At 47.4% G+C, this 13,094-nt stretch overlaps 5 protein-coding genes across 5 annotated transcripts in view; 2 read left to right on the forward strand and 3 right to left on the reverse strand.

Annotated features, from left to right (window-relative positions):
* Window positions 1-831, forward strand: part of C922_04918 (hypothetical protein) — a gene marked incomplete at both ends in the record, with an annotated part of 2,446 nt that extends 1,615 nt beyond the window's left edge. The window contains one exon of the mRNA XM_008820492.1: window positions 31-831. Coding sequence (XP_008818714.1) covers window positions 31-831 — 801 coding nt within the window. The remainder of the gene's footprint in view (window positions 1-30) is intronic.
* Window positions 832-1,357: 526 nt separating this feature from the next.
* C922_04919 (20S proteasome subunit beta 1) lies at window positions 1,358-2,206 on the reverse strand (the record flags this gene model as incomplete). The annotated part of the gene is made up of 1 exon (XM_008820493.1): window positions 1,358-2,206. One exon carries the CDS (start codon window positions 2,204-2,206, stop codon window positions 1,358-1,360), a length of 849 nt encoding a protein of 282 aa, XP_008818715.1.
* Window positions 2,207-4,013: 1,807 nt separating this feature from the next.
* C922_04920 (hypothetical protein) lies at window positions 4,014-5,014 on the reverse strand (the record flags this gene model as incomplete). Its single annotated transcript, XM_008820494.1, has 2 exons — window positions 4,014-4,330; window positions 4,672-5,014. The coding sequence occupies 2 exons, from the start codon at window positions 5,012-5,014 to the stop codon at window positions 4,014-4,016; spliced, it is 660 nt and encodes a 219-aa protein (XP_008818716.1).
* Window positions 5,015-6,738: 1,724 nt separating this feature from the next.
* Window positions 6,739-8,062, forward strand: C922_04921 (hypothetical protein; the record flags this gene model as incomplete). Its single annotated transcript, XM_008820495.1, has 5 exons — window positions 6,739-6,788; window positions 7,001-7,040; window positions 7,304-7,343; window positions 7,526-7,561; window positions 7,917-8,062. 5 exons carry the CDS (start codon window positions 6,739-6,741, stop codon window positions 8,060-8,062), a joined length of 312 nt encoding a protein of 103 aa, XP_008818717.1.
* Window positions 8,063-8,647: 585 nt separating this feature from the next.
* C922_04922 (hypothetical protein) lies at window positions 8,648-12,651 on the reverse strand (the record flags this gene model as incomplete). Its single annotated transcript, XM_008820496.1, has 6 exons — window positions 8,648-8,694; window positions 8,811-8,867; window positions 8,972-9,223; window positions 9,298-11,898; window positions 12,019-12,414; window positions 12,588-12,651. The coding sequence occupies 6 exons, from the start codon at window positions 12,649-12,651 to the stop codon at window positions 8,648-8,650; spliced, it is 3,417 nt and encodes a 1,138-aa protein (XP_008818718.1).
* Window positions 12,652-13,094: the final 443 nt, after the last annotated feature.

The following is a 13,094-nucleotide window of genomic DNA, read 5'->3' on the forward strand; positions in this document are numbered from 1 at the left end:
GTGGCAAATGAGGAAAACGTGGCAAATGAGGAAAATGTGGCAAATGAGGAAAATGTGGCAAATGAAGAAAACGTGGCAAATGAGGAAAACGTGGAAAATGAGGAAAACGTGGAAAATGAGGAAAACGTCCCCAACGGGGCGGGCGGCCCCAACTTGACGAACGAGGCCTTGGCCCAGGTGCAGTTCGGCGAGCAAGCCACCACGTGCAACACCTGGGAAAGGCAGCAACCTCATGAGGAGTTCCCATCAGGGGAGGAAAAAACGAAGCAGCACACGAGCAGCCTAGGAGAAGAGAGGATCCATAATGTCTTAACCCAATTCGAGGAAAAGCAACTTTTTGACCGCTCCCAAGATGGGAGGAATATGAAAAGGGAACTCCTTCCCGCTGATGAGTCCGAGTGTACATGGGAGACGGCAGAAATAAATGTGACGGATAAGAGGGCGCAATTTTCTGAGGTAGGAAAAAAGCATGGGGAAGGAAAACAAAAGGAACACTTTCATTGCGCGTTGGAAAAGAGAGAAGGCTCACTTGAGGAGGGGAAAAGTATGTCCTCTGATTATGGCAAGATAGAATTCGTCAATGACGAGGCTACCGTGGCTACCGTGGCAACAAATGGAGTGGCCCCCAAGAGCGTGCAGTCATCGCCTGGATTGGCAGACAGACATGTGGAAAGGAAAGCAAACAAACTGATCGAGGAACATCAAAAAAGTGAAATGCTCACCTGTGAAGTGGACCCTAATGGAGGCCAGCCTTTCCTGGACATGCAAATGTACGAGAATATGGACATGGTGGGAGCCTTCTCGTGCCGCTTGTGGGCGGCGTACTTGTGAAGGGGGGAAAATGATGGGATGATCGGATGATGGGATGATCGTATGCGAAGCTGCGCGAAGAGCGCTCTGAATTACAAGTGTGCATAATTTTTTTTGTTCCTTTTTTTTTTCCTCCTGCGGGATTTCGCCGCGGAGACCGCTCGCTCGATGCTTCCCATTGTACGTCACCTTTGTGTGTGTGTCAACGAGCGAAAATCCCCCGAACGGGGGGAAGTAAAAGCTGCCCCGGCCCCGTTCACCTGGACAGAGAATTTTTCTGAACAAACAATAAGAAATGAAGAAGAAAAAAAAAAACCTTCTTACGGCACAATTTTAAAAAAGGCTTTGAAAAAGTTCGTCGAGTGTGCAAAACGCACCTACAAGTTTCGGGTTCACTGCTTCGTGTGGACGCGCGCGGGAGGTGTCGCGCATGGGCGTCTGCAACACATTCGCTCATATTTGTGCTGACTCGCGCCGAATCGTGCACACTTCTGTTCGTTCCGCTTCTTCGGCTTCTTCCACTTCTTCCAATACTTACACTCCCCCCCTAGTAATCAAAGTGCAGCTGCGTGTTCGTGACGGTGAACTCCTCCACGAAGAGCTTCGTCATGTTGACGATCCGCACGATCCCCCCGCTGCTGTTGTCGTTGTACATTGCGTACTTGACGCATCCCAGGATCAAATCAAAACACTCCTTTTTGCTCATATTCTTCCTGTACTTGTCCTGCAGGTAGGACTGTATGTACACACTGCCACTACCGCTAACGGCGTAGTCGAACCGTTGGACGATGCTTCCGTTTAGGTTAACCGAGTACAGTTGCTGCTTCTTCTCTTTGTCGTATCCTCCCAGGATAAGACCACAAGAGAGAAAATTGTTGTTCGCATACAGTAGCTTCTTCGTCATGTGGGCAACATTTTCAACTAGCGGATTGAAGTCCATAAATTTATCTTCGTAAAAGTACTTATGCTTTGTGACATAATTGGGATCCCCGTTCTGTGGTAAACCGAATGGGTTATTAATTGCACTGAGGTCGATGTCTTCCTCATTTGAGAGGTCATCCGTAATAACTTCGTCCTCGTGAAACCTTCCTTTCTTTCTATTTTCACACTTCATCGATAAGCAGAAATACTTTATGAGTTCGATTACCTTCTGACTGTGTGCAGAAGCTCCACTACGACAGGCATATATGTTTTCGTTAATCCTGTTTATCTTTCTTGAGCACTTGTTGCTGACGAATGTTCCGGAGGACGTCCTGGTGTCACACGCCAGCATGACTCCATGCTCATAAATGATTCCTATGATGGTCGTGCCGTCCGAAATGGGCGTCTTGATGTCGTACGGGTCTTCCCTCAGCGGGGCTCCCATCAATTCGGCCTTCATGCTTTCGACTTGCATGTTGGGTGGAGAAAGGGGTACAGAAAGGGGTACAGAAAGGGGTACAAAGAGGGGTATAAAAAGCTCTACACAAATGTGTTACATATGCACGTATTTGTGCACACGTGCAAGCTGCGTATACGCGCGACCAAGCGAGGGATGGGAAGAACTACACAGCTGTGCCGGGCCAGTCAAAGGTACACAACGTTAACACACTACATAAGTGCTTATCCTGGTAGGTCAAGCCCCCCACATGCACGCCAAATGAACTCTCCGCCGCTTGGCCCCTTTCGTATAAGGATGATAAAGGGAATGGCAACTGCCTTGCGGTAGGAGATTGGTTGCTTAGGAATTTTCATCAAAGTAACACAGCTCTCTTCGTGTTACCGCATGGGCATACCAACAATGTGATACGAAATATGCCTGACTGTTTAGCCAAAAAAAAAAAAAAAAAAAAAAATTATGAACCGTTCATAATTTTTATTTTGGCACGATCGGTGAAAGCGCCCTAGAGAAATCTTCACCCGGTGGGGTCCTTCTCACGCATAATTTAATTTCGTTTGCTACTTTCGTGTTACAAGAACTGGCAAAAAAAGGTGGTACATCTTTGCCAACTGTCTTGCTATAACAAAATGTGACGTTTTGTAGTGTTTCTAGTTTCTGTTGAGCATGGATCGAGGGTGAAGGAAAAAAAAACAAGCAAAAAAGGCAAGAAAGGCCGGAAAGGCACAAATTTGTATGCACAAGGTTATTTTATTTTTATTTTATTTTTATTTTATTTTTATTTTATGTTTATTTTATTTCATTTTATCTTAACTTTATTTTTATCTTTTTTTTTTCTTCGCATAACCCGCCAAGTGCTGCATTTCACTGCGAGATACTTGGGTGTAAACAAATCGCCTCCAATTTTCAAACCCGCACATAACATCCGCGCGTATGTAGGGCTGCACATGGAGAGTATGCACAGGTACATGTACCCACTGAGACTCCGTTGCGCGCAGTGGCGCCGCTATTTAGGTAAGAAAGTAACTCTTCGATTCGTAAGGGACAATTTTGCCATTCCAGCAACTGCGCCTTTGGTTTTGTTCTGTATTTGCACAGGGGGATAACGAAAGGTATAATCGATAACCGCCCATTTTCTACTTCATGTTCCGACGTTTTACGTAGTTGAAGGGGTGGGTAAGGCCTGCCCCCAATGGGAGTGATGTATTATTCAGCGGAGGGAAAAGGCAACAAGGGAAACAGGGGTATCATCAACGGCAACAAAGCCAACTTCATCTACAAACACACACCCAGGCGGGCGGAACGCGTAACGGAAGCTCAATCCACTGCATAATCGTCAAACACACAGTTCCACTCATCCTTCGTCTGGCCAATCGTATTCTTAAAAAGTGAATGTGAAAAAGTGTCAAAATTGGAGAAGTGGTGAAAACGGTTAAATGGTGAGCAACACGTGGTCAGGCAAAAGAAGGTGCGAAGTGTGCGCAAATGGGTTAGCGGCAAAGGGGAAGGACACAGCTCATGTAGCATACCATTACGTGCTCGATTAAGCCATTTTCGTCGTAGTCGCGCAAGTTTAGCACCTCCTTACGCCCACCGAGAACGGTCATCACCCCTGAGATGTTCCTGTGTAGGTGTGAAGTTGTAGTGGTGGGGTGTCAGTAAAAAGTGTGCACGGTGAAAGTTTTCCCGTGTGGTGAGCCACTTATGTGTGTGTTGGCTTCACCCGTTGTGGGGGTAAAAAATGCAGGTTGGGATGGACACTAACGGCTACTCTTTAGCCTGAACGGAGGCCATTCCACCAACAGCAGTGCCACAATTGGACGTCTCACCTTAAGTAGACCTTTACCTCATCCTTCAGCGGATTCGTGTTGAAGTCGGCCACTTCGAACAGCTGTGTATTTTCATCATACGTTTGGATGTTCATGTCAGAACAGATTTTTACGTTGTTCTCTTGTTCGTACTTCTCATAAATGTACTCTTCGTCGGCGTAGAGGACAAAAACGTAGGACGGCAAATGCCGTAGGCAACTGTCTGCCTGAAGATTGGTTCCGGGGAACCCTTCAACCACGTACCCCCGCTTGTGCTTCGCGTTCAGCTGGTTTATATTGCTTTTAACGATGGAGCAGATTAAGTCGTCACTGACTGGGAAAAGAGGGAGGTGCAAAATGGGGGTAATTGTGGTGTGGATTATTTGTTAAAAAAAAAAAAAAAAAACGGCTAGCGAAAAGTGGTACTCCAGTTAGCTATTTTTTTTTTTCTATTAATAAAATGTTAAAAAAAGTTATGCACAGTCATGCATGTTGTAAGAAAGCTACTAGTTGAGGTACATCCAAATAGGGGTGAAAAAAAAAGAAAAGATAGTGACTCATGTTTGTTTTCGCGTAGCAGTTGTGTTTATATTCATCCTGAGTTTATCTGCTAAGACGCGCACATGTGTATGTGCCTGTTCGTTCCCCCCCACAGACACCCCCCTCGTCGCGTACCTAACTTTTTGCTTGTCGAACTCTCTGCAGCTTCAGCTACTTCACCAGACGTGTAAGACTCGATCATGTGCGAGGCGCTGAGATGGTAGTAGCTAAAGCAGCTGGCAATCGCCGAACATAAGGTGGGAGTAATTTTCAACAAAGGAGGGCCGATAACAAAAATTTTGTTCAAAAGGAAGGAATAAATGTTATTGTATATGTACAGGTACACATTTTCCGGTTTGTTTACCAGGACATTTTTTAAAATAACATCGAACAGTTTCTCCACTTTTTTTTTGCGAATGTATTCGTTCGTTTCCTTTTCGTAATTCTTTAACGTTTCGCTGTCTAGCAGGGTTTCCATTCTGTTTTTATTTTATTATTATTTTATTTTTCTTTTTTTTTGTGACAGCGTTGAGAGGATGAAAATGTGTCTATGGGGCGAACTTGTTGGGCCTAAACTGTGCAGGTTAGAACTCCTTTCGATGGGCGCACACCTGTGTTGGTTTCCGTTTGTGGGAAAGGTATGCAAATGGGGTCGTTTTGGGGGGGAATAACTGAGCATATGGACCAGACAACGCCACATTGCAAATGATCGATTGACATTTAAAATTGCTGTGACTGCGGGGAACGTATGCGGATGGATAATCATTTTTACGTTCCTGGGGATGGAAATACCGCTGCCCGAATTTTTTTTTTTTTTTTTTTTTTTTTGTGCATTGTTATATGTCTTGGTATGGCATCCCAGGGAAATTTTCCCACTTGAAGATTTCGCTTCCTCCTAGTTGCATCAGTTATATGTTACAATTTAGGGATTGCTTTTTTGCCTTTTCGCTTTTTTCCTTTTTGGCAAACCTTCCAGGTGCAGCGGGACAAACCCGGATTAACCAACGGTGGAACTGAAATCAGCATTGGAGAAGAATTTCAAAACTGTAACCTCTTTTTCGCGCGGAGGGAAGGAATTTCCCTCTTTTGGGAAACATAGACAGGAAAGCAGCTCGGCCGTCACCACCGGAGTGCGGCGAATCTGTGTAAACACATACATGTTTCTTCTATGGTGTAAACTTTATTGGCAGGTGTGGATGGACGCGTCCGAAATGGCACTATTTTCTTTTGCCTTCTTCAAATTGTGGGATACACAAGCATCTTTCGATTTGCGGGAGAAATATATTTTTGCACGTTTCCCTTGGTGCTCATTTTTTTTTTTGCCGTTCCTGCGCAGTTTCACAGTTTACACTCTGGCGAGAATTGCACGTATCGGGGGGAGGCTATCCCGCGGATGAGCGGCCATGCCGTTCCGCGCAACTTGGTTGTCACATGTGAGTCCGTTGAGAAAAAAAGAAAATTTTTCCATGTGACGTTCCATGTGAAATTCCATGTGACATTCCATAGTGTGGCTAAAAGGTGGGTAAATTTCCGCCACTCCCTGTTCATAAAAATGTGGAAAAGGTTAGAGTCCAATTTGGTAAACAAAACGGATGGCAGTGGATCGGGGGAGGTTTTGCTGCTGGGGAAGGGGGTGCCCCCGGCTGTGCTGTTAATTGTTTCCAAAAACGGGGAAATGTTCACATGGTACGTAACATGAAGCTTCGCACAATGGTTGACATGTGTTTAAAAAAAAAAAAAAAAAAAAAGGAATTTCTGCAGGTGTGATTCCACAACGTTGGTAATGGTTCACCCCACTGCGCCGTCACGCTGGTCCAAATTTTTTTTTGGAGTTTGCGCGGGAACCGCGTTGGACTCCCGCGTAAATGCGCCGAAAAACTGACGCAAAATTGCTTTAATTTTTTTGGATGTCCTCCCACTCCCTTTATTACTCCCCTTTTCGTTCGCTCCCCTTTTTGTCGCGCCTTTGTAGACCGTCTCACACATTTTGCATATAAAAAAAAAAAAATACACCACGGACATTTGCACATTTGCCCATTTTAATTTCCATTTTTCTGTTTCATCTTTTTTAATTCTCCATAACGTTGCGCTTCTGCATTTTTGCGCCTTTACACTTTTCCACTTCGCCCTCTTCGTCTTTGCCCTTTTCCGCTTCGCCCTCTTCGTCTTTGCCCTTTTCCGCTCCCCCAGCAGTTAGCCAGAATGACGTTAAAAAAAATTTACAATGGTCACTTCCGAAGGATACCCTCCGGGTGAGTTTCCTCAAAGGGAGAGGGGAAATGGCCCTGAAGAATTGCGCCGCGCCCTTGGGCAGTGGAACTCCCAACACACCAGCGCAGGGGGTGCGTTTGTTTGCACTTACGGGGGATGCGCTCGTATACACAACAAGCAGCAGCATTAGCGGCAGCAGAAGCGGCAGCGACGTTGCTTAAATTTCCCCTACTTGTTCTTTTCCTGATAACAGAGACAAGGGTGAGAGCACCTTCACCACGGAGAAATCAACAGTGAGGAATCTTCAATCGAGAGAAAGCTTTGACCGGGGGAGAATCCCCCTCTATGTGCAGATTTGAGTGTGTAGAAAGGCGGCATGTGGGGTCGTCTACATCGGATAGTTCCTTCGGGGTGTACTCCACCAGGCTCGCTTTCCTTTTCGTTTCACACCCATGTGGAGTGTGGTTAATTGTTGGCGTCGAATCCACGGTCACTCATTTGGCGGCCAATTCACCCTCATTCATTTGCCGCCCACGTGCGCACCTCCTTTTCGCAGGGCGATGAATTCAACGAAAGCAAGAGCTTCGAAAAAAAAGGTAAACTGAATTAGCAAAAAAGTGGAAAAAAAAAAAAAGGGATAGGAAAAAGGGAGCGAACAGAATGGAAAAAGAATGGCAACGATGTTGTGCTCCATCGACAGGCTCATAGACAGACGCGAGCTCATTCTCCTCATTGGCTAGTTACAAAATTGGACTTTTTTTTTTTTTTTTCCCCGCAGATTACGGAATTGTCGACAACATTATTTACGGCGCAGGTAAATCTTGGAGTCTTTTTCTGACGCGTTGAGAAAGAACCATTTGGGGAACACGTGACATGTGTTGATTTGACGATTGTGGTTGCTCTGTCCCTTTTTCCCGGGGGTGCCTCGCACACCTGAATGTGTTTCTTCTCGGAGGCCAGCCCTCACTCTCTGCCCTCGAACTCATAAGAGTTGCCCGTGGCTGTGCATGTTCTAATTGCTGCCCTCCGTTCAGCATCGGCTCGTTCGAAGGAGTTTCGCTAGCGCCCCTTTTATTCGTGGCTGCCTTGTCTGTGTTTGCCCCTTTGCCCTTCTCTCTCTCATTCGTTTAGTTCCTCTCTCACATCCTCTTTCTTCCTTCCCTTCGCAGGCATGGGCGTTGGGGCAGTCGGACTGTCCTTGGCGGTGATCAGTTCGACCGTGATCGCCTCGACGTTGCTATTCTCGTCCTACTTTTGCGCCAACACGTGTAACGTGAACGAAGAGGAAGAACAACTATCGGAGGAGACTATATAGAGCGCAGCGGACGGCTCTACCGAGGCGCATAGCGCAAAGCAGCCGCACGGTTACATAACCGTTACAGTGACAACACCGTTGGAACATGGCTGAGCTGACCCCTAAAGTCACCGCTGTGCACACATCGGCAGTAAACCCATGCATACATGTCCCTTTTTTGGGGGAGAGGCCCACTCCTCCTTTGAGTGCCCCCCTTTCCGCCCAAGTTGCACGCGCATCACTTGGACACAGTTCAGATTAGTTCATGCCAGTGTGCGTCCCCCCTGTATGTCCCTCCTGCCTGTCCCACCTCTGTGTCTGGCGTCTCCGCCTGCATGCTTAGTCTCAATTCCTTTTAACATCCTTAAAATTATGACGTCTTCATACGAAACATACAAAATAAAAAAAAAGAAAAAAAATGGAACAGGGATACTGAACAAATGTTGAAATGTGGGGGAAAAAAAAGAAAACAAAAGAAAGAAAACAGAAATAAAACAGAAAGAAAGAAGAAAGAAATGACGGAAGGACCTCATCAAAGGTTAGCAGAGGGGTATACCCACCCAACCACACACACACACATGTGCACAAAAAAAAAAAAAAACCACATCAGTTGTCCTCAATAATTTCGTCCACCTTGTTGTTGCTGTAGCATTCTGCAGGAGGGAGAAAAAAAAAAAAAAGAAAAGAAGAAAAAATGGTGAGTATAGACTTCCCTCCCCTTGTGGTGCGGCAGAGCAACGCGCTCCTTTGGACGCGGTGAGGTACTTACCGATTATCATATCCATGTATTCGTTCTTGGACAGAATGATGTACTCGCAGGGGGTTTCTGCGGGGGGAAAGGAGTTTCGAAGGTTTAGCGTTTGATCGGTTGACCGGTGGCATGTTGCACGCATGGGCGGGAAAGCGCGCGAGACATCCCTGTGGACTCACCTGCGATGCAAGCACTCTTGTTATAGTACACGTGCTGGGTGTACCACTTCTTAAATAAAATGTTGATGTTTTTGTGAATGACATGGGAGTTGGTTTTGGTGAGGCCACTATGGAGTCCGCTGGAGGGGTGACTCGGCAGACCGCTTCCCATGGTGCTGCCCATACCGCCGTGTTCCATTCTTCGGTGGTCGCTCCTGTCCCTACAGAGCGAGGGCCAATTGGGACGCAGGGAGTCCTTCTTGCTGTCCGAACCTTTAAATAATAGGCAATTTTTTTTTTTTTTTTTTTTTTTTTTTTGAGAACGTTGATTCTCTTCTTGATGGTACTATTAAACAGTTCGATGATGTTGCATGGGCCAAGGGCCTCCAGCGCAATGATGCACTTGTCCTCCTGGACGTTGCTGCTTCCGTTTTTTATATTTCTCACACGCCCCTTCATTAGGATGATTGCGTAGTTTAAAAAGGTGTTTTCCTTGAGTAAGTATTCATTTTTCTGAGTTGTTTTTATTTTCTTCCTTTGGATACACTTCCTGATTAGCTGTGTGTCGATATATTTGAAATAGACGCTCTCCTTTAGGAAGCTGATGAGTTCCCGTTTGCAGTTGGGCATGAGAATGTGCTTCCTGGTGGGCCTCGCGCGCTGGGAAGGGGGCGCTGAGTGTGGCGCTGAAAGCGGTGAAATAGACGAAAGCGACTGGTTTGGAAGAGAGTCGCCTTCGGATGGCTCACCTTGAAGCGATTCACTTTGGACTGCTTCGTCCAGGTGCCCCCCCCTGCTGAGCGACTCGTCGGAGTTTTTCCAGACGAAGTTGGAGGGTATGTCGGTGCCCTTCTTAACACTGCGGAAGTCAAACTCATCCGTTATCTCCTCCTGCAGCAAAATCTCGATGACGTCTTCCAGGGTGATAATGCCAATGTGGGCATAGTTGGGATCCGCATTCTCATCGTAGATGACTTTCCTGACCACCACAATGTGGTTGCTGGCACTTTTAAAAAAACTCAGAAGAGAAAGGATGCTCTCGTTGTAGTCGACCCCGTATATATATCGGCCGATGTGTTTTAAGATGTACTTGACTGGGATCTCAATGTCCTTGTTTCGGGAAATTCGGATGTAATTTTTTATGTCCAGAAAGATGTGTTTCATGTTTTTTTCTTTATTGAGGTTTTCTTTTAACATGATACTTTGCGAGATGTATCTGTTTCTTCCGTGGTTTGAGGCGATGTCGCTGATGCTGCTACGCGCAGCGCTGCCTCTGCCGCGTCTGCCTGATTCGTTTGGATCGTCTGCATCGTTTGTATCATTTGCATCGTTTGCTTTGTGTGTGTTCCCGCTCGGAGGGGTCTTCCCATTTTGTACGCCCCTCTGGGTGGTAGCTCCACTGGGGGGTGCTCCCTTTCCGCTCGGGATGCTATGTCCGCTGTTCCCACTCTGCATTCGTCTGCTCTTCCCTGAGCGAGGCTTACCCTGCAGAGTTTTCGTAACGGCACCGTTGCCATCTCGACCTCGTCTTTCTCTTTCTCTTCCTCCTCCTCTTCCTGTTCCTCCTCCCTTATTCATTCTGCTATAGTACCTTATTCTTTTTTGAATGTCGGTGAATACAACCTCTTCGGGGGGAGAGCAGGATTCCTGCTCGTCCTCTCCGCTTAACATCATTTGGTCGGACAGGAATTCGACGAAGTTTACGTTCCTGTTTTTGTGTCTGTACGGATTTTTATAGATCTTTTTCACTTTTTTCTTCTTTTGCTCTCGGAGCTTCGAGGGGTTCACGATCTGGTCCCGTTGGCCCGAATTACCTGGTTCGTCGCGAGTGCCCGGATTGCCCCGTTCACCCCTCTGTTGCTGTGCTTGGCCGCTTCTCCCCTCGTAATAGTTGTTGTAGCCGGCGCGCTGCTCCTCTTTACCCCCCTCCACGTTGATCTGAACTTTTTTCTTCCTTTTTTTTTCCGTGTCCGAATTTGAAGTGGAACCTCCACCTTGGTCTCTGTTCACGTCCGTCCGCTTCTTCTGCTTGGCTCCCCTCCGGTGGGGGCGCTGGTCGATGTTTATCTTCACCTCGTCCGGGTTGGAGGCCTCCTGGGGAGGCTCCATTTCGCTGTCCGTGCTGAGGTGCTCATCGTCGCTGCCCTTAAGATCGAGGATTTCCACTCCGTCTTGTGCCTCCTCTTCCTCGGCCTCATCCTCCCCATCGTCTGCACCACCCGCGCCGTTTTCCTTTCCCAGGGTGCTGTCCCAGTCATTTTCATCCTCTGCTGTGTCGGTGTCGTATCCTTTTCGCTTCTCGCCGTCGAGATGTGCGCCGGCGGAATGTATCCACGCGGGTATTTTCCTTTTCTGATTGCTCCAAGTGGTGGAAGACTGGCTAGAGCGATGTGGTACGTCGATACACTTGTCTGACTGGCCTTCCTTACTGGAGCCAGCGCAACGACCAAGAATCTTAGACCCATCGTAAGCATAAATTTTATTAGCGATTCTAATCTTCTCTGATTTCATCTTAATTAAGTGAAAGATCCCCGTTCTGGATCTCTTCTTGTAATACTTATGTTTGGTGGTGTCTCTCCTCTTTCTACATTGCACCAATGAGTTGTTGTCGAAGATTATTTTATTTATGCCAAACCATATGTTTATGAGATCCTTGATGTGGATGAGGCCGACAACACATTCTGAGTTGCATCTATTCAGGACTGGTATTCTTGAGAATCCACTCTTTAGAATCCGTTTAATAGTTTCGTAATTAATACAGCTATTATAGTCTATCCCGAAGACGTAATCGATGTCCGTCATGATGTGCATGACTTTGTATTGGGACAATTCCAGAGCGCTGACGACGATCTTCGCTTCGTCTTCGTGAAGAATGTCGGCTGCGCTTTTGTGCATATCCACGAGTGCCTTCAGCTGCTTTTTGTTGTACGTGGTTAGGACGTTTTTTCCTGTGGGGGGGAAGAAGTGATTGTAGAAGTGGGTGTAGAAGTGGGTATGGAAGTGGATGAGCCTCTCGCTTCCTCAATGTTCCTTTTCATTCCTTCCATTTCCTCTCCCTCTGCGCGTACCCACGAAGTGGTCCAAGATGAGGCTCGTCGGTTTGGCAAAGATAAAGAGGCAAAACTTGAGGCAGTGAATGAGAGGAGCGAAGAAGCCCCCGATGGCCAGCCCGTGCTTAGAGCAAATGGACTGCGGAATTATTTCCCCGAAAATTGTAATGATCACTGTCGAAATGATGAACGATGTAATACCGTCCGTCAGCTCACTGAGGAGCAAGCTGAAGGCAGAATTCACCATAACATTGGCTGCGATGAATGTCACGAGGATCTCATTTGTGTTGTTACGTAGTGGGAGGATCTTCCTGGCGTTTTTGGCGTTGTTGAGCTCCTTCTTGTCTTTTTCGGACACGAGGATAAGCAGGTTCAGCTGAAGCGTATCTAGCATCATTATTCCGAGGGAGAGGCCTGGCGGGATAAGCGGCGAGATGAGGAGATACGCGGCGAGATGAGGAGATACGCGGTGAGATGAGGAGATACGCGGTGAGATGAGGAGATACGCGGCGAGATGGGGAGATACGCGACGAGATAGGCCGCGAGATGATCGGCCTGGTAACCCGCCTCAGGGCCCGACAACTCACCTGAGAACAGGCCACTCAGAATCCCACACACGACGATACAGGTTATAAGCAGCCATAACTGCATTTGAGGAGAACGGACAGGTTAGCGGTTAGCGGGTGGCCTGTAGCAGATGGCGTGCTGCGGGTCGCGGTGAGAATCTCCCCCGAGGAACCAACTCTAACGGGGGGTGAGTGCTCCCTTGTCTGCGTTGACCGCACGGAAGGGGAAACGCTCCTGTCGGGGGTGCCTTCAATCCGAAGTAGCTACTCGCCAGTGGGACGGTGGCGACGTGCACGTGTAAAAGTGTGTACTAGAGGGAATGCGCAAGAGGGCCAACTGGCAAGGGTGGCAACTGCCAGAGGTGCCAACACGCAAGTGTGCCAGTGGGCATACACGCGCTGTACACGTAACCCCACGTGCGTCACGAACTGGTGAGCTCCTCACGCAACCAGGGAAATGTATTCAGGGGAGAGAGAGTCAGGCGTGTAAGCATTCACTCATAGGGGTGGGGGAGAGCCTGTTGCTTA

The sequence above is a fragment of the Plasmodium inui genome (assembly GCF_000524495.1).
Source record: "Plasmodium inui San Antonio 1 unplaced genomic scaffold supercont1.32, whole genome shotgun sequence".
Lineage (NCBI taxonomy): Eukaryota > Apicomplexa > Aconoidasida > Haemosporida > Plasmodiidae > Plasmodium > Plasmodium inui.